The sequence below is a fragment of the Archocentrus centrarchus genome, chromosome 1 (assembly GCF_007364275.1).
Source record: "Archocentrus centrarchus isolate MPI-CPG fArcCen1 chromosome 1, fArcCen1, whole genome shotgun sequence".
Classification (NCBI taxonomy): Eukaryota; Metazoa; Chordata; class Actinopteri; order Cichliformes; family Cichlidae; genus Archocentrus; species Archocentrus centrarchus.
In genome coordinates this window covers 284,234-305,580 of record NC_044346.1, presented here as the reverse complement: position 1 = coordinate 305,580, position 21,347 = coordinate 284,234, and the positions used below count along the sequence as shown (strand labels likewise).

The window sequence follows — 21,347 nt, the reverse complement described above, 5'->3', positions numbered from 1 at the left end:
CGGATTCGTGGGTGTTGGACTCCGTCGGGGCTGCCCTTTGTCACCGATTCTGTTCATAATTTTTATCGACAGAATTTCTAGGCGTAGCCAGGTGGCGGAAGGCTTCTTCCTTGGTGGCCTCAGAGTCTCATCTCTGCTCTTTGCAGATGATGCGGTTCTGTTGGCTTCATCAGGGGGTGGCCTCCAGCTCGCAGTGGAACGGTTCGCAGCCTAGTGTGACGCGGCCGGCATGAGAATCAGCACCTCTAAGTCTGAGGCCATGGTCCTCAGGCTCAGGAACCAGTTCTTGCCCCAAGTGGAGGAGTTCAAGTATCTCGGGGTCTTGTTCACGAGTGACGGGAGAAGGGAGCGGGAGATCGACAGACGGATCGGGGCTGCTTCTGCAGTGAAGCGGACGCTGCTTCGGTCTGTCGTGGTGAAGCGGGAGCTTAGTGTAAAAGCGAAGCTCTCGATTTACCGGTCGATCTACGTTCCTACCCTCACCTATGGTCACGAGCTTTGGGTAGTGACCGAAAGAATAAGATCGCGAATACAAGGGGCAGAAATGAGTTTCCTTCGAAGGGTGGCTGACCTCTCCCTTAGAGATAAGGTGAGGAGTGTGGCCATCCGGGAGGGGCTTAGAGTAGAGCCGCTGCTCCTCCACATCGAAAGGAGCCAGTTGAGGTGGCTTGGGCATCTGATTAGGATGCCTCTTGGGTGAGGTGTTCCGGGCATGTCCCACCGGGAGGAGGCCCCGTGGTAGACCCAGGACACGCTGGAGAGATTATATCTCTCGGCTGGCCTGGGAACGCCTTGGGGTCCCTCCAGATGAGCTGGAGGAGGTGGCTGGGGAGAGGTAAGCCTGGGCTTCTCTGTTTAGGCTCCTGCCCCCGCGACCTGGCCCCGGATAAGCGGAAGAGAATGGATGGATGGATGGAATTTTAATTACTGGGTTATTATTTATTAGGGAGTGGCTTACCCAGGCCTGTCTTTATAAAGGCCAATGGGACAGATCTAGCAGCCAATCACATGTGAATGATGAATTGTGATGTTGTTTTTTTCATCCAATGACAGAGAAGCCATGTGGGTCTGTTGCTGCTGCTTCGGCTTGCAGCGCTGCTATTCATATGTAAAGTAGAGTCGTTAACACCTCCTGCTGGCCGGCTCCCCCGTACCTCTACCCCCCGCTGCTTCTGGTGGTAGTAAACGACCATATCCATCTCAGGCGAACGAAAATGCGCATCCCCGTATGCTGACGAAAGCTGCCGTTTACTAGCAGTGCCCGCGTCAGTATACGGGGACGAATATGCCTCTTTTTGTGCGGTGGGAGCCTGTGGATTTTACAACAATTCAGAGTCACTAATGTGTATGAGAGAGTTGTGCCAAGCTAAAGCGATTTAAATGAAGTTAGCCCCTCTGACACTTCTAGTGCTAATGTATGAAAACTTCACTGAGCAAACTGTGTGACACACACATTTTATATTTTGTACATGGCACATTATTTTGCCATAATGTCAAATGTCTGACAAAAAAAAATTTTTTTTAATCATTTTTTTCTTTACATGTGGATTATTTTATATTTGTGAAATAGGTTATCTGCTTGATTTTCTCCTCTCTTCTGTCAGTGAACTTCTATTATGGTTCTAATTGTTCATAAAACCGTTAGTGCTGTGGCCTGCATTCAGAAACAAAAGCTCAAAACTAACAAGTAAACTTTTTAAGTGAGACCTGAAAAATGGAACCCATTTTTCAACCGAGCAGCAAGTGAGTTCATGGTGGAAAAACTGCTGAATGGTTTGAACATTTGGTACTGTCACCGTGTCAGTGGAAAAGGGTCATACAGTAGCTGGTCTGGAACCAAGGAACATGTGATGCAAGCAATAGAAGGGTGTGGCTCTGCCAGCTCTACGTAAAGTTTTCCACCTCATCTGAGTGCAGCACAGTGGGATAGTCACAAACAGTGATTAGGGCGTCCTTTTATCTGTTATGAACTGATACAAAGCAGCAAGTTCAGCCTTAGGGCCCAACGTCATTCACGGCCATGAAAATCGCATCGCTGTTCTCGTGTAGTGACTGCAGAAAACAGCATTTCAAAAGCTGTTACACTGACATGTGGAGCTGTTGAGATCTTTGTTGGTCTGCAGTTAACAGGGACTGTGGCTATGCGCTGGAAATGTTACTAATCACACAGAGAAAGGCTCAGTTCTTACAAAGAAAGAAGGTTATGCACAGGGACTCCAGTCAACTGGTAATAATAGTTTAACATAAAATACATTAAAAAAAATTCTGATAGTAACTTACAGTCATTTTCAGTATTGTTTAGGTTTAGGGTGACTTGTTTGTTTGTTTTATTGACAGTGAAACACTTTCACATTAACAAGGATGCTATGTCCTAAAGAGATATATCTGCTTAATGTTAAACTTTATAATGGCACATTTAAACAACCTGAATGGTCCAAAGTGCTTCACAGGCAGCCCAAAAAAACACAAAAAACAAAACAAAACAAAAAAAACTAGGTTACTTAAGTGATGATCTGTACAGTGGTGGGTATTATTCAGCTCTTTTAGCTGCATTATTTTTTCTTAATGAGGTACAAAGACATGGCAGCCTTAACACAAACTACAAGCTTCAGTTTATGGTGCGCAGTTTGGAAATTAAGAGCCTGGATGCATCAGTGTGCTAAGGTAACGTCCACTTCAGCTCCTGCCTTCTGCCTACCCTCGCTGGATGAATCTCTCTTCCTGTTCAGTGTCAGTACTGACATACTGACTTCACTGGACTCGGAGACATCCATCTCATCCCTGAGACAAACCAGAGGACAATAGGGGCCATCCTTTGGTCTGACTAGAGTCAGTAAAGTCTGGAATAACTGCTGTTGTCTTATTTGGATGATTGAACTCTTTGTACCTCACATCTCCAGAGTTTAAATAAACTGTTGAGGGACTACGGTTGCCGCCTTGCTGGACTCGGAGCTAAAGAGCAGCATTCAAAGTAGCACTAAAGACTGAGTGGGATGAGTTCTTTATGTGACATTTTACAAAAATTCAAGTTGATTTTTTTTTTTTTTAACATAAAGATACCTTTAATAGTTCCAGCAGTATGTTTTTCAGTGCTTTATATTACATTTCAAACAGCGAGCGCTGTGTGTAACATGCAGTTTTGTAATTGTGTAATATTGAGAAATACAGATACTTGTTTAACAAAGCGTGTTTTGTTTATTGTCACACTATTTTTAAAATGTTTAAAATTAATATCGGAGGCATAAATAAAGTTTAAATATCTTCTGTATGGAAACAGGAAGTGGCTGAGCTGTTTCTGATCGGGGAAGCTCGCTCACTCCTATTTTAATCTCTCTTCTATGCAGACAGGTGTGAAAACTTTGCTCATGATGCTGACATATAATAATCAACAAAGTGTAAACTGTTCTTTATGAACCACCTCAGAATTCACAAACCTCAGTGTGACTCATCTCTCTGTGAGCCTGAGAGCAATTAAAATGTTTTTGGAGTTTCTATTGAGTTACTGTGTACAGGGTTAATCCTCCGTGTGTGTGTGTGTGTGTGTGTGTGTGTGTGTGTGCTCATTCTGAGAAAGCTACAGTAAAAATAGTGCCATCCTATGCCCACACCACTAAAGAACTGTTACCAGAAATTAAACAAAATTTTTATCTTTCCTTTTTTGGGGGAAACTTGAGTTTGCTGAGGTTTTGTGGGATGTTTTAACTGTGAGATATCGACCTTCACATGTGTGTGTGTTGTAATATCTGTTCTTATCTGTTTGATTTTGAAAAAACAAGCTCAGTCTATAACGTCACTTCTTGTTGCAACAATTTTTCTTTCCAACTGTATTGTTCACCAGCTCACACACAGAGGTGCAAAAAAACAAGGAAGTAGAGTGGATTGGATCAGCTCAGCAGTCTCATCCAATCACAGCAGAGCATGCCCCTCACTGTGTCCCTCCAGCCAATCCATTCAAGTATCTTCCTCATGGAGGCGGGGTTCACAAAGAAGAAGAGAGAGAGCAGCCGAGCAGAGTTAGAGCAAAGGTAAGCGCGTCATATTTCAGCTGTCTGATTCACCTTTGACCTAAGAAGGCTCTGACTCACGGGTCACGGGTTACAGGGACTAATGTTGGTTCATTTGATCTGTTAGTAGACACAATCTGCTGCCGTTTGTGTGGCTGTGATAAAAGTGGGTCAGCCTCGTCACTGTTTGCTCTCTAATTTACGGCTTTGCAGAAGTTAAAGGTTTTTCATTTTCACTGGTTTGTTGATGGAGGCACAAAATCTGCAGAGTTCTTTATGAGGCCTCACAGACGAGGAGCTGTTACAGACTGAATCTGGTGGAAAGTCTTTTCAGGTTAGAGAGACACTTTTAAAGGCTTACACTTTGTTTTAAAGTGCATTTTATTACTGCTGGTGAGATACATCTGTCATTCAGCACCTTTGCTCGGTGTCCCTGAAAAATAAGCTACCTTCCATATTTGAATATGTTGTCACCACTACAGAAGTCATCATAGAAGAGTCACCTGTGATTTTAATGGTGATTAAAAACCTACAGTTTGCATGAGAAAGGTTGCAGTGCTCAGTCCTGTGTGATGAGGCAGTGACAGAGGAGCTGCAGGTGTTATCTATTCACTGCTGTGCTTGCTGTGAAATACATTTTGCTGTGCTTTGTTGAACAAGTTTGTACAGTCAAAATACACTTAGTACCTCATGGTAACAAAGTAAAAACAGAATTATACACATTTAACTTCATAAGATTTTTTTTTTTAATTTCAGTTTTCTTAAATTTTTACTTAAAAACGTTTTTCCTATTTTTTAAGTCAGTGTAAGTAGCTACACTTTAGAAATGACTTCAAGAAAAGTTAAAAGTTTGAATCTTAAAGCCAGCTTCTCATTTCTTGGTTGGCTGTAAGCCAGCCTGACACTCACTGGGTTCAGATGTTGTAGACACCAGCATGCTGTACACCACCCTGCACTGGTAGGGAGGTGCACCGTGTTACCTGCTGTCCAACCAGAGAGACGTGCTGTCCTCTTCTCTTTGTCTTGGTGGTCCTCATTTACTTTTCATGTACTTGTAGAGCTGAGACACCCACCCAACACTGAACCATTCATTGGAGGAGGGGAGAGGAGCAGATGTGTGCAGACTATGACAGACAGACTTGGAGAGCTTCTGAGAGTCATAAGCCTCTGAAACTAGTGAGGGCATCCCTCCATCCTTTGCTTCATTTCAGGCTGACCGCAGTGAGGCCTGGTGCAAAGGTGAAAATCAATTAATCCTGGGTGTGATTCACTGATTGATCATTTGATATCATATATTTATTTCACTAGAATGTGGTTCACTGCACATTCTAGTGAAATAAGTACATGTTTTTTTTAAAACTTGACCTCTCTTTTCTCTCCTTTTTCAAAAATTACAACCACAAATCACACTGATGTGAGTTCATTTGTGTGGCATGCATGCAGACTCAAGGTCAAATCAATACTGGCCATCATTTCAAATCAGTTACTAATTCAATTATTCTCATTTTGAAAGTGTTGATTATTGTTTAGGAAGTTTGAATTTTCAAGCTAAATCTGCTTGATTTTCTCCTCTCTTCTGTCATTCCCATTTTTCCAGCTTGATCCTGAGCATGTCCTGAGCAGCTGTGTAGATCTGCTGATAGAGTGACAAAGGGTACGAGGTACACGCCCGCTGATCGCTAAACACAGACCCTGCAGTCATCAAACTTTGACAAATATGACAAAACAAAGTACAAGCTGATGATTTCTGGACAGTCATTGTGATCTTAAACAGGACATTTAACTTCTCCACACATTCACACATTCTTACTTTTTCCATCTGTTCCAAGGAATCTGATGATTCAATCAGCATCTCTGTCTAACACGGTCAGCCATGTTTGCCACAGCTACCTCGATCCCAGCATCATTGGGCTCAGTGCGTCTTGCACTATGTTTGTGCCCACCAGCATTGGTGACCAAGGGCCCACAGGGGAGAGGTTACTGAAACTCGGTGAGAATGGGTTTGTCTTCACATTTTGTAGATCATGCTGACACCATGATGGTGCATCCCCGTGTACCAGCTCCACGTTTTTTTCATAACAAAAAAAATATTTTGAATGTCAAAATAAGTGCATTTCAATCCTACATTGAAAAATGTGAGTGCAACTTATTTTGGGGGAATTTCATCATTCCTACCTCTATACCTACAGTGAAGGTTTTACCTTAATGGGAAACCTGGATACAAATGTTTGTAATTGTAATAAAAGATATAGTTCCACAGCTTTGTTCTCTCATCACACCACAGTTTTGACAGCTGTGGTCTTCTGGTTTACTCACAGCAAAAACAAAAGCAAAGTTTTATGTTACTCACATGAATACAGTCACATAGGAGACCCACAAATATTCAGTAATAGCCAATGGGACAGGGAGGCAAACAACCAGTGCTTAGAATCAATAACATATTTTACTTATTTTTCTCTAAGCCCTCTGCTTTTTCCCTCAGCAAAAAAGTTGAATCGTACAGATCCAGCACTCAGAAAGCTTCTCTTCATGATTAGTGTTAAAGCACCATTAGGCCCATTGTCCTTTACAAAGGTGAACCTTCAGCCCAGTCTGAGACCAGTGGAAAAATATTTCATACATAGATAGATAGATAGATAGATAGATAGATAGATAGATAGATAGATAGATAGATAGATAGATAGATAGATAGATAGATAGATAGATAGATAGATAGATAGATAGATAGATAGATAGATAGATAGATGTGTAAAGGACATCTGGAGACAGATGCCTTGCACACCAAGGCATCTGTGGTTGAAGACCATGTCCACCTCAGTGTGCCAGACGATTAACGGTGTTGGTTTGGTTCTTCCTCCTACCCCTCTAGAAGTCCACAACCATGTCCTTGTTTTTGCAGTGTTAAGATGGAGATGATTGCATTCACTAAACTCCTTAATTGTTCCTCTGTACTCCTCCTCGTCACATCCATTGATTAAGCCAACAACTGTTGAACCATCAGAGGGAAACTTTTGTCAGTGTTGTGCTGAAATCTGCCGTGTAGATGGTGAACAAGAACAGAGCCAGAACGGTTCCTTGTAGGATTATGCTGGCGATGACACTAATGTTAAGTGTAGAATTATGGAGGGAAAATAAATGTAAACAAATACAGCAAAAAATAAAGGTTCTTAATATGATTGATATGATGCACTGTGAATCATAACTGCATATAACTGCATTTATATATTTTTTCCTTGCTTTCAGGTTTTTTACATTAATTTCAGAAGGATCTCACTGACAAAGAGAGAAGTGATGGGAGCAGAAAGAAAGCAGCTATTTTCAGTGTGGAGAAGATAGAGCCGCAGACATGGAACAGAATAAAGTGATGGAGAGTGTTAAACAAAGGCTTAAAGACCATCTTCGGGACAAGTTTACATGGATACATGAGGGGACATCGGATAGTCAGTCTCGACTTGACAGTGTCTACACAAGACTGTTCATCACCCAGCAAGCTCAGGAATTTAGTTCCATACCACACGAGATTCTAGATCACTTTAATGTCCCAGATCAGCAGTCACCATTTTCAGAGGTTAATTATCAACAGATTGACTTCCTGAATATCTTTAAACCAGGAAGAAGCAATGTCCAACAGCAACCAGCAAAAGACAAGGCAATCCAAAGAGTCTTGACGAAAGGGATCGCTGGTATTGGAAAGACATTCACTGTCCAAAATTTTGCCCTCAACTGGGCCGAAGGAAAATCCAACCAGCACATTGATTTTATCTTTGTGCTCCTCTTTAGAGAGCTGAACATGCTCAGAGATGGTGACTACAGTCTGCTGCAACTTCTTCTTTGTTTCTACCCTGAACTGAAACCCCTGGAAGGTATGCAGCAGCTTGTTAACAAGCAGGTGCTGTTCATCTTTGATGGCTTGGATGAAAGTAGATTTCCACTGGACTTTGATGGAAGTGTAAGAATGGATGACATGAATCAGAGATCAACAGTCAATGTGTTGCTGACCAACCTCATCAAAGGCAACCTGCTGCCTGGTGCTCTGCTGTGGGTAACATCCAGACCTGCAGCAGCCAGTCAGATTCCTTCAAAATACATTGATCAGATGACAGAAGTCCAAGGCTTCACTGAGCAACAAAAAGAATTATACTTTAGTAAGAGATTCAGCACAGCCAGCCAGGCCAAAGAAGTCCTGTCTTGTCTTAGAGGAATGATAAGCTTCTATTTTATGGGCCATATTCCAATCTTTTGCTGGATCATTGCTGAGGTGTTTAGGAAAGGATGGAGTGATGAAAAGAGTCGCAGGATCACAACAATGACAGAACTGTACATTTATTATTTACTCATTCAAACACAAAGAACAACACAGAAATATGCAGGGAAAAGCTCAAAGAAGAGAGCCAAAAAGAAAAAGTCTCAGGCCCAGAATTCTGCCATGCTGTCAAACCTGTCCAAGTTGGCATTTGATCAGCTGCAGAAAGGAAACATCATATTCTATGAAGAGGACCTCAGAGAAAGTGGCATCAACGTTGATGAAGCTTCAGTGTTTTGTGGGTTTTGCTCAGAAATCCTGAAGGAAGAACGTGGTCTGTACAAGAAAAAGATGTTCAGCTTTGTGCATTTAAGCTTTCAGGAGTTTCTTGCAGCTCTTTACATGCACCACTGCTGCATGACAAAGAACATCAACACTTTGAAGTCTTTCCTGAGTACTGATCCTACAGATATGAGCTTTCTTGAACTACAGAAAAAGGTTGTGGATAAAGCCATGCAAAGTGAGAAAGGTCAGTTAGATCTGTTTCTCTGTTTCTTCCTTGGATTTTCCCTGGAGTCCAATCAAACCATGCTGCAGAGTTTACTGCCCCAGGCAAAGAGCAGCTCGGACACGAGTGAAGAGATGAAGGGATACCTAAAAAATTTCAGTGTTGAAAACATTCCACAAGAGAGGTGTATGAATCTTTTCCTCTGCAAGATGGAGCTCAAGGAAGAGAGATTTCAGGATGACATCAGAATGTATCTAAATTCAGGAGTGAGACTCTCATCCATTGACTGTTCAGTACTGTCCACCATGCTGCAGATATCTGGGGAAGTGGTTGAGGAACTCGATCTGACAAAATCCATTACACCAATTATAGGGACTGAGAAACTTGTCCAGCAATTGAAGAACTGCAAAAAGGCCGTGTAAGTAGAATTGTGAGCAGGTTTTATCACTGAAACAGCCAAGACTAAGCGATCCTCTTAGCTATGGATAATTCATGAGTTATAATAAATATGAGGATCAAAACATGATCTAGTAGAAAGTTTGCCATTTCAATGTAGTGGAAATTATATATAGAATGTGCATGGCAAGGAGAGGCTCTGGAAGAGGCTAATAGCCTAATTTCAATTCAATTTCAGTTCAATTCAATTTTATTTATATAGCGCCAAATCACAACAAACAGTTGCCTCAAGGTGCTTTGCATTGTGGGTAAAGACCCTACAATAATACAGAGAAAATCCACCAGTCAAAATGACCCCCTATGAGCAGCACTTGGCAACAGTGGGAAGGAAAAACTCCTTTTTAACAGGAAGAAACCTCCAGCAGAACCAGGCTCAGGGAGGGGGGGTCATCTGCTGTGAACGGTTGGGCTGAGGGGAGAGAGACAGGACAAAAGACATGCTGTGGAAGAGAGACAGCGATAATAATAACTAATGATTAAATACAGAGTGAAGTGTAAACAGAGTAAAAAAGGTCAATAAAAAGAAAGTACATTATGGGAACCCCCCAGCAGCCTAGGCCTATAATAGCATAGCTAAGGGATGTTCAGGGTCACCTGATCCAGCCCTAACTATAAGCTTTATCATAAAGGAAAGTTTTAAGCCTAATGTTAAAAATAGAGAGGGTGTCTGTCTCCCAAATCCAAGCTGGGATCTGGTTCCACAGAAGAGGGGCCTGAAAGCTGAAGGCTCTGCCTCCCATTCTACTCTTAAGTATCCTAGGAACCACAAGTAATCCAGCAGTCTGAGAGCGAAGTGCTCTATTGGGGTGATATGGTACTATGAGGTTTTTAAGATAAGATGGGGCCTGATTATTCAAGACCTTGTATGTGAGGAGAAGGATTTTAAACTCTATTGTAGATTTAACAGGGAGCCAATGAAGAGAAGCCAATATGGGACAAATCTGCTCTCTCTTTCTAGTCCCTGTCAGTACTCTAGCTGCAGCATTTTGAATCAGCTGAAGGATTTTGGGGGAGCTTTTAGGACAACCTGATAATAACGAATAACAGTAGTGCAGTCTAGAAGTAATTAATGTATCAATTAGCTTTTCAGCATCAGTCTAATAATATTTCTAATTTTAAGATTTGTCTGGCAGAGCACAAAAACTTTTGTTTCATCTGAATTTAGAAGCAGGAAATTAGAGGTCATCCGGGCCTTTAAGTCTTTAAGACATTCCTGCAGTTTAACTAATTTAATCATCTGGCTTCATTGATAGATAAAGCTGAGTATTATCTGCATAATAATGAAAATGTATGCAGTGCTTTCTAATAATTTTGCCTAAGGGAAGCATGAATAATGTAAATAGAATTGGTCCTAGCACAGAACCCTGTGGAACTCCATAATTAACCTTAGTGTGTGAAGAAGACTCCCCATTTACATGAACAAATTGGAGTCTATTAGATAAATATGATCCAAACCACTGCAGTGCAGTACCTTTAATACCTATAGTATGCTCTAATCTCTGTAATAAAATGTTATGGTCAACAGTATCAAAAGCTGCACTGAGGTCCAACAGGACAAGAACAGAGATGAGTCCACTGTCAGAGGCTCTAAGAAGATCATTGGTAACCTTCACTAATGCTGTTTCTGTACTGTGATGAATTCTGAAACCTGACTGAAACTCTTCAAATAAACCGTTCCTCTGCAGATGATCAGTTAGCTGTTTTACAACTACTCTTTCAAGAATCTTTGAGAGAAAAGGAAGGTTGGAGATTGGCCTATAATTAGCTAAGACAGCTGGGTCAGTGATGGCTTTTTAAGTAGAGGTTTAATTACAGCCTCCTTGAAGGCCTGTGGTACATAGCCAACTAATAAAGAAAGGCTGATCATTTTTAAGATTGAAGCATCAATTAATGAAAGGACTTCTTTGAACAGTCTAGTAGGAATGGGATCTAATAAACATGTTGCTGGTTTGGAGGAAGTAACTATTGAAGTTAACTCTAAAAGATCAATTGGAGCAAGAGAGTCTAAACAAATACCAGCAGTGCTGAAAGCAGCAGAACATAAAGATAAATCTTTGAGATGGTTTTTAATATTTTTTTCTCTAATTGTTAAAATTTTATTTGTAAAGAAATCCATGAGATCACTGCTAGTTAAAGTGAAAGGAATACTCGGCTCTACAGAGCTCTGACTCTTTGTCAGCCTGGCTACAGTGCTGAAAAGAAACCTGGGGTTGTTTTTATTTCCTTCAATTAATGATGAATAGTAAGATGTCCTAGCTTTACGGAGGGCTTTTTTTTTTATAGAGCAACAAACTCTTTTTCCAGGCTAAATGAGCATCTTCTTTGAGCATCAATTGAGCATCAATTGAGACGCCATTCCCTCTCCAGCTTATGGGTTTATCTGCTTTAAGCTTAATTGTGCGAAGCACTTTCAAACATTTCTGTTTAGCTCAAACTTGAGTATACTCATATGATCCACTTCCTAATGCATGTTCTCCAAATTAAATTTGGATTAGATGGATGTCATGAAGTGTGTTACACTTAAACCTACTTCATTCCTGGTGTGATACTTGTAGTGCTTCAAACCAAAACTATACTATTGGTTCTGTATAAATGTTATAATACTGACACACCTTAACATGTTAGCTAGTAGTGTTCACTGCTGCTTATGCTTTCATATTAACCACAAAACATCAAAAACCACCATGACAGACTGCTTTTCTTCTCATTCGACAGACTCAAAAGTGAGCATGCCTCAGTGAGTGCAACAGATGATCGTCTACATATACTACTCTCCATTCTTCAGTCAGCAGACTCTTGCTTAAGAGAGCTGTGCTTGGTGTGTTTTGCTAACATCAGTGGTAATTTTCCTTATGATCTCTTGGTTGTGTTGGAAAGTCCTGACTGTAAACTGGAGACACTGAGGTCAGTTTAATCACTATTTGTTTAGTTTTTTTTTTTAGTTAAATTATTAAAATATGGGATATATTTAACTGCCCTAGCTTCAGTTTGCCTACCCACTGAATTACAAAACTACATAACTTAACTGATATGTGTTTTGCACAGGTTATCAGGATTTTCTCTAGACTTTCAGAATTGTCACATTATGGCCTCTATCCTTCAATCTAAACAATCAACCCTGAAGGTGCTGGACCTGACTAACTGCATGTACAGTTATCCACAGAACTACAGTGATACAAGAGAGTTGAAGATAAATGAAAACTATGAAGATTTCATTGATGAATTAACTCCACTGACTGTTATTCCTTCTGCCTTGATTGGTCCTATCTGCAAACTGGAGGAGTACAGGTAAATGCAGTTAGTGGTAGGATCATATATGGTTCTCTTACAGATATGATGTTCAGATGTTTTTGTTTTGATTGCAGAATGGCTGGTTGTTACCTGAAAAATAAATGCTGTCAGCTGTTTGCCTCAGTTCTCAGCTCTAACTCCCAGCTGAGAGAGCTTGACCTCAGTTGCAATGACTTGCAGGATTCAGGCGTGCAGCTGCTCTCTGTTGGACTTGGGAGTTCAAAATGTAGGCTGGAAACACTGAGGTAAAGATATGTCCTCTGATTTTATAATGTGGTTCAGTAAAATCATGGTTAAAAAAAAAAATAAAAAGTACAAACTCAAGTTTTACATAAAACAGTACCAGTCAAAAGTTTGGACCCACTTACCGATGAATGAGTGTGTCCAAACGTTGGATTGGTACTGTATATAATAAAAATTATGTAAAAATATACACTTCTTACTAGGTATTAAATTAAGTAAATACAACTTCAGAAGAACAACACAACATATTAAGCTGTGTCAGCATTTATTTAACAAAAACCAAACCACAACGCACAGGCTTTGTGTCAAAGACCAAGTACATATGATTCATTAGCTTGGAGAAACATTTTTAGCAATAATAACTTGAAGTAATTGTTTTCTCTGTTACTTTATCTGTCTGTCATACCATTGTGGAGGGATTTTCAGCCATTCTGTTATAGATTTGCTGCTGTGCTTGGGATCATTGGGCATCATTCACAGACAGTGGATATGAACAAATCTGTAAATAAGTCATATGTATAAATGTTTCACACACAAATCCATTTATTCTCTTTGAACAAATTTACAACAGCTTCAGACCATGAGTACAAACAAATGATGAAGCTGTCTTTGAAAATATAAGATATCTTGGAACTGAATACTACTACCACTATTAGCATTATTATTACTATTATTTATGGGATGGCTGTAGGTAGAGGAGGTCACATACTAATCGAAAGGTTGGCAGTTCAATTCCTGGCTGCTCCGATTTGTGTGCCAAAGTATCCTCAGGCAAGATTCTGAACCCCAAGTTGCTGTCCGATGCAACCGTCAGAGTATGTGTTTACTTACTCTTTATTTACTCTTTTTACGCACTTAAGCGTAAAAAGAAGTGCCTCAGTAAATGGGTGAATGAGGCATGTTATATAAGGCCCTTTGAGTGATCAAATTAGAGTAGAAACGTGCTGTATAAGTGTCATGTACCGGTGTTGTGACCTTGAAACACCTATTGTAATCTTATGTGTATTTTCAATTATTTAATTGGCAGTAATAGATTTAAGCAGTAAGACAGTAATTATTTTCTGTTTCTATTTTCTTTTGCTTTTATTCCAAATACTACTCTGATTAATGTTGGTACCACAGGGTCAGAGTTCAGTGTGTGATATCATCAACTAGCACGAGGTTGGTCAGTTGAACGACCCTTGGTGGATGGTCAGTTGTTTTTTCCTGCATCTGTGCTCATGTCTGTATCTGCGTCATGGAAAATAATCAATAGAATTGGGAGTAATAAAGTTGCTGAACTGAAGACAGAATCCTGTCTGTTTGAGAGGAAACACAGGCAGGATTGAGGACCCCAATGCAGGACTCAAGAGGCAGTGTGTAAACTCTAATAACTCAGCTTTATTGCTGGAACACAGGACAGAACTGAACGGGGCCAGCATAAACTAGAAAAACACATTTGATAACCGGATTTGGACAACAATGATGACATCACGACAAGGATAAAGTGAAAACACAGAAAATATATACACAGCTGGGAGGGAAACACAGTAAGCAAAACTAAACCCAAAGCACAAGGACCAAACATACTAGGGCTGCATAAAACGATTATTTTAGTAATCGAGTATTCTATCGATTATTCCAGCGATTAATCGAGTAATCGGATAAGAAATACTTTTTTTTATTAACAGTTTATCTGCATATTTTAACTTCCGTAATACAGTTTCTCGCCATGTGAACAAACAGCGGTGAATGGAGCAGCTACAAAGTTCTCTTTTCTTCACCTTAACACTTGCTGATCAGGTGCTTGATGAAGGACCTCCAGCTGTTTCACAGATTTAATGGTGGTTACTAAAAGAAAAAGCTGCTGTTTTGGACGCTGGAAAAACGTTTCCTTTTTCACTACTTGAGCTCACCGTCACAGCTTCGCCTCTTTGCGCTTGCGCAGTTAAAACCGCTGCCTGCTATGAGTGTTTTGAAAAACTAGTGGCTGCGGGAGCCATGGCGCATGTGTGAGTAATGGTGTAATGCTTTGTATTCACAAGCATTCTCGAAAATACGTTTCTACTGCAGGTCTATATTTAGTCACTAATAAGGGATTAAAGTATAAAAAATATTTTGAAGGAGCCCCTCGGTCCTGGGGGCGGGCCTTCCGGTACCGAACCATCGCTAGTGCTAATGGCCCGCGCTCGCTAGCAAACCAGTTCTGGTAGCTACAGCTGAAGTAAAGACAAAAATAGCAGCTGAAATTCTCAGCGAGCACAACACACACAGACACACAGAGAGCAGTGGAGGCGTGGAAATGCATGTCAGCGACAGTTGCCACCCGTCCCGTAAAGTATGGAACACGGCATGTTATGGAGCCGTATTCCACGGAGTCCCGTAACATACGGGGTTCTGTATTTTACGAGACAGGTGGCAACTCTAGTGATGATCCACTCTGTGTTAAATGAAATCCATCGCAGCGACGGAGAGCTTTTTAGAATGTGTGCTTGTGTATACGTGAGTGATTCACACTCCAGTCCAGTAGGTGGCGGTAATGCAGTTCTATGTTGGTTTGCCAGCCCCCAATAAACCCACAAAAAAACGTCAGCACTAATGCTGCTAATGCTAGTGAGGAGCGCCGCTTACACCGAGACAGCTGAGCGCCGCAGAGTTTAAACGAAGCATCGACACAGTAAATTTGTGTCGATAAATTTTTAGAATCGATTTAATCGAGTTAATCGATGAATCGTTGCAGCCCTAAAACATACCAAAATAAAATAGGAAGTAACCAAACCCAAAGACCAGGACTAGGACACATGAACATGACACAAGGGCAGGAAATGAACAATAAACACTCAAATCAAAATCCAACAAAAAACGCTGGGTTAATGGACCCAGGACCATGACAATAAGAACCAGTCCATTTACCATTTATTATTATTTATTTACCATAAAACCAAAAATGCTCAGAATAAAAATCAAGTACATATACAACATATTAAATTACACAAAGAACACAAAATACCAACTAAAAATGTGTGAACTTCAAAATTTTTTGAATATAGTCTTATAGACATCTTATCTTGTCCACCTGTTTTCTTATGGTTTGTTAGTCTTTTTTCCACAACAACTTTGATGTAAATATTTTGTTCAATAATCAGAACCACTGCTATTTCAGCCTGAGAATTGCTTTTTTTGTTTTTAACCTTGTCACTCAAATGGAAACACTTTGGAGAGCTGAGCTTTTTCTGGCTTCCTCCACGGACATTCTTGTTTCAGTTTCATCATACGGACTTTCTCCTGCATTTTTGCCTTAGCAGAGCAGGATTCTCTATGACAACATTGACACCACTTTCTCCACTTCACCTCAAAGTAAACATGTTTCATTACAGAGGACAATGGGAACTTTGATTCACTAATATATGCATAGTGGCAAGAACAAAATAACCTCATGCATACAGTAGCTTTCAAGATGTTGCGTAGGGAAAGAACATTTAACTTTGATTTCATCTATCCAAAAGAAACACAGTAACAGATTCTGTGAACGTAACCTGCTCGCTGGTAGGTTTTATCCGACAAACTCTGATACCACATTTCGACTGACGAGATGCCGGTGCTCGTGCCAGTGCTAGTGCTGGTTCTAATGAACCGGTGAACCGCTTAAGAAAGGGGCTGCCTTTCCACTGTGCTTTGCGAGCTGATCCTTTACATATGAGTGCGGATGGGTTCTTGTCTGGAAAGGAAGCCAAAGGGCACAAACGTGGCAGAACACGCTCTCCTTTTGCAAACTCTATTTCTTGTACTTCGAACATATTTTATGGTCCAAACAAAACTACTGCAACATCTGTGTGCGGCAGAAGGTATACACAGACAGCGATTAAGAGATTACGACAAGTACTTTGTTTCCTTTTATAGTTATGAACTGATACAAAGCAGCAAGTTCAGCCTTAGAGCCCAACCTAATTCACAGCCGTGAAAATTGCATCGCATTTTCCTGACACAATCTTCATTCATTCATTAAAATATCTCATCCTCTCAAAACTGCATTGAAATATTTAAAACCTATTAAGCTGAGACATTCATTATAACATGTTTGCCTTTATTGGTAAAACTTAACATTCATTACAGACTTGGAAAGCTGCTTTGAATTGTTGCAGCTAAAAATGAAACTATGACTGACCTCTGACCTCTAACAGTAACTCAGTGAAACATTTCTGCTGTGGCTGTCAGAGAGCCGTCATGTATCAGCGAAGCTGATCTTAGATCAGATTAGAAATGCTTAAACTGGAAACATTAAAGCAGTTTTTCTGTAGATCTCATTAGATCTCAGTTTTTATTAAGTAACAAACTGACCTGAGGTCAGCTGTTCTGAAACGGGAAACTCAGAGTTGCCGATCTCAGGGTTGATCAACTCAGAGTATGTTTTTAAACTCAGAGTTTCTTGAACCTTCTACCTGGAATAGGGTCCTGTTGCATCTGAGATGTAACTCAGACACTACAGGCAATTTCTTAGGCTAATTCATGGTCTGACCTTGGGGTGAATTTGCTGGGAAGTCCACTGTGTGGAGACTGGCAACTTGCCAGTGCGTAAACTTTCTCACTGTAGAATGATGGACTTCAGCAAGTTTGGAATTCACCTTTTAACCTTTATCAGATGGATGGTGACGGCCGCTCATTGCTGATTTCTCCATGTTATTGTGTTAACCTGAATGCTCCAGACCAACAAACTGCCAGAACCTCTGCTTTTATAAATGCGCTCACACTTGCTGATGATTAGTTATTAAGTGCATTTGATTAGAGGCATCTGGCGGCTACTTACCCTCTTAATTCCAATACAAACAATAAGGCTGTACTTAGTTTTTCACACACAGCTTTTGCATTTTTGCACACATTTTTGTTAAATAAATAATGCCTCAGTTTAACAAGTGTGTTGTTGTTCATCTGAGGTTGTATTTACTTAATTTTAAGACTTCCTAAGGACCAGATTTTTTTCATTATGTCCTGATAGCTAAACCTTAGAAATAAAAGAGGCTGTACTTTTTTCTTTTTTTTTAATCAGTACTGTATTATACATGTGTATTATCACTTAAAAGTTGCAATAGACTTTTGGTTTGATAAGAGCCATGTTCTCTCCAGGCTGTCATGCTGTGGGATCACAGAGGAAGGCTGTGTCTCTCTGGCCTCGGCTCTGAAGTCCAACCCCTCATATCTCAGAGAGCTGGACCTTAGCTACAATCATCCTGGAGTGTCAGGAGTGAAACTGCTCTCTGAGCAACTGGAAGACCCAAAATATAGACTGGAAAAGCTCAAGTCAGTATTCCTTATAGCTTCCACACTAAATTAAGCTACAACTTCCTATTCAGGGATTTCATCTTGACCATCTTTGAGAAAATATTAAACTATATAGCTAGAACTGCTTAACCTTTCTGAGAGTGAACTAAGCAATTTTATGTGTTAAATACTTTTACTTTGCCATTGGTTTGTAATGTTAAAAATGAGACTCTCCATGACTTTCTTGGTTACCTGTAACATTCCCATTAACTTTAATAAGACCCATTTCTGTGTGATGGGCTCAACACAAATTTTACTCAAAAATCCAAAGCATGCAATGTTGCTCTGTTGCCATCAGCTTGTTTCAGTGTTACTCTCCTGTTATCCAGCAGTATGAGTAGCGAAGAATATTAAATGTCTCTAGAAATATTAGAATAACAGAAACAATATTTAATGTCAACAAATTAACAAAACCAACACAAACCCTTCATAAGAATTAAAACAAATGTTTAGCATATGCATCAGATAGCATTTTACTACAGATAACTTTAGCAACAAAGTTAGCCACCTAGCCGCTATATTAGATAGTTATCAGTTTGTCTGTGGCTAAAAGTCAGCAGAACTAGGTTGAAATCAATAGGGCATTTGATTAATGGAGGGCTATTTCTTTGGTTTGAGAAATAAAACTCACCAAGAACTTGCTCTTTCTCTCTTTTTGGGGGGGTATTTAGCAAATGCTACCGTAGCCTGTACTGTACTGAACTGTACCCTATTTATTGTCGCAAAATACTTTTTTGAGTGACAAAGGTCAGTTAATTCATCCAGACTCATGGGGCTGGGCTCTCTAGTTAACTTAGCTGGTCATTGTTAAATTAATTTATCAGCTAATGTTACACATGAACTTTTGCCAGATTCATGCAGCTCCATAAGCTCAGCTTAGTTTATTTAGCCAGTTAGCTATTTGTTGTTATACTGACAGAGCAGTATCTACACTGATCTTAGTCTCTCAGTATACATAACATGCAGTAGATGCCCCCATAACTGCTTAGTGTGTGACTGCACTCCTTTGTGGAGTCCTTCTCCACAGAGATAAAAACCACAGAGTGGAGCATGTCTCTGAGTGCTGCTTCACCTTGGTCAGGCAGGATTTCTTTCATTTCAGGTGGTAAAGGAATGATACTTGATCTCTGACCATTTATCTAGTAAACTCTATCTGTAATATTGCTTTTCTGTCCATCTGTGAATCAATTTTGCTAACTCAAGGCAACAGTTTCCTGTCTACCTACTACCTTGAGAAACACTGTATAATATATCATATTTAATTGTTCATGTTTATTGCTCTTCTGCCTCAGTGTGGACCACAATGAAGAGCACTGGGTCAACCCACAGCTTCTCAACAAGTGTAAGTGTCACTGAGTTTCTGCTCTGTGAAATGGACTAAACTGAAACTTAACTCATACAGTTTCTTTCATAGATGCCTGTGATCTTACATTCGACCCCAACACTGTGAATGAAAAACTTCTCTTGTCTGAATGTGGCAAGAAAGCGAGCCACACTCAGGAAAAGCAGCCCTATCCTGATCATCCAGAGAGATTTGACCAAACATGTCAGGTGCTGTGTAGAGAGGCTCTGACTGGGCGCTGCTACTGGGAAGTAGAGTGGGAAGCATTTGTGAATATTGGTGTTGCGTATAAAAGCCTACCGAGGAAAGGATTCTTTGACACAGAAATTGACCGAACCAACAAAAGCTGGTGTTTCACGATCACCTCTTCAAAAGGTTACTCCTTCCGACACAAGTTTATGGAAACTTTTATACCAGTCCCATACATTGATGTTCAAGCATTCCTGGCCAGACCAAAGAGACTGGGACTGTTTCTGGACTGGCCAGCCGGCATTCTGTCCTTCTACTGGCTGTCTGGTGACACAAAAACTCTCATTCATACCTTCCACACCACTTTCACTGAGCCTCTCTACCCAGCATTCACTGTTTATGCTGGAAATTTGACCTTGTCGAGGGTGGTGAAGCTGACAATGGGTGCTGTGAGTGTTTCTACTTGTCTCATAGCACCAGATAACCAGTTTCAGTAACTAGAAAAAGTATTTTATTTGACCTCTCTGGATTTTTAGGCTCACTCAAACTTCACGCCGGAGATGAGAAAAGAAAGAACAGGCATTTCATACAGGTAACATATACAAGCTTTGATAGTTACCATCATTCAGTTCAGTTCAGTTTTATTTATATAGCACCAAATCACAACAGTAAACTCAAGTCACTTTATATTGTAAGGAAAAGACCCTACAATAAATAAAACGACCCCTATGAGCAAGTACTCGGCGACAGTGGGAAGGAAAACTCCCCCTTTTTTTTCAGCCTGTCCTGTCTGGCAGCTTAAGCAAACGACATAATGGGCTGCATGCTGTGTTGAGCCACGCATTTGTTTTACCGAGAGGATCTTTAAAAAGGCTCCTCTTGTTTTGTTTGTTTTTATTTATTTATTTAATTATTGGTATTGGTACAATGTAGTTTAACTATACTGGAGTTGACAGGTGGGAAATAAGTGCAGAGGAAGAAAGGAGAAAAGAAGAGAACAGAAAGACAAGAGGAATGGGGGGAGGCCTCCTGCAGAACCAGGCTCAGGGAGGGGCAGTCATCTGCTGAGATCGGTTGGGGCAGCGGGGAGAGAGACAGCACAAAAGACATGCTGTGGAAGAGAGACAGAGATTAATGCTAACTAAAGATTAAATGCAGAGTGGGGTATAATCACAGAGAGAAGAAATATTCAGTGCATCACCCCCCCCAGCAGCATCACTAAGGCCCCGTTTTCACAGAGGCTTTTACAGATACGATCTGCTTTTACACAGAGACACTTGAAACTGTGAAAAATGATGTAGTCCCCACTGCCAGGTCACAAGTTGCCGGTGTTGTTTTTGTTTGTTTGTTTTGTTTTGTTTTCAAAGCTTGTTTATGCAACATGCACAGGCCTGGAGGGACTCAGTAGGATAGTAGCAAATATTTGTTGATTATTTACACAATAATCAATGTATTATCTTTGTGTGGACTGACGATGAGGTTAGATTGCTGCTGCACACAACACTCAATTATAAAACTGCAAAAACAAGAAAATATCGACTGTGCCTTGTATGACGGTCTGATGGAATCACAGTAGAAAGATGCTGTAGGTCTCTTCCTGTTAAAAGTTCTTCTTTCTTTCTTCATCATCACCAAGGGCTGGTCATAGGGGATCATCTGATCATTCGGGTTCTCTCACTTGTATTGTAAGATTAAAAACCCAGGGTCTTTACCTTACAAACTGAAGTGGATTGAGATGACTGTTTGGCACTATCTAAACCAGGGGTCTCAAACTCA

General features: G+C 40.5%; 1 protein-coding gene and 1 long non-coding RNA gene across 2 annotated transcripts; both read left to right on the top strand.

Moving 5' to 3' along the window:
* Positions 1–4,240: 4,240 nt before the first annotated feature.
* Positions 4,241–7,313, top strand: LOC115779767 (uncharacterized). The gene is made up of 4 exons (XR_004019938.1): positions 4,241–4,338; positions 5,063–5,243; positions 5,602–5,658; positions 7,248–7,313. It is a non-coding gene; the product is annotated as an uncharacterized LOC115779767 (long non-coding RNA).
* Positions 7,314–7,350: 37 nt separating this feature from the next.
* LOC115788909 (NACHT, LRR and PYD domains-containing protein 12-like) lies at positions 7,351–20,023 on the top strand (the record flags this gene model as incomplete). The annotated part of the gene is made up of 7 exons (XM_030742016.1): positions 7,351–9,173; positions 11,927–12,115; positions 12,257–12,499; positions 12,577–12,747; positions 17,846–18,019; positions 19,333–19,382; positions 19,455–20,023. Coding segments are annotated over exons 1-7 (3,219 nt in total), but the record flags the coding sequence as incomplete, so codon positions are not given.
* Positions 20,024–21,347: the final 1,324 nt, after the last annotated feature.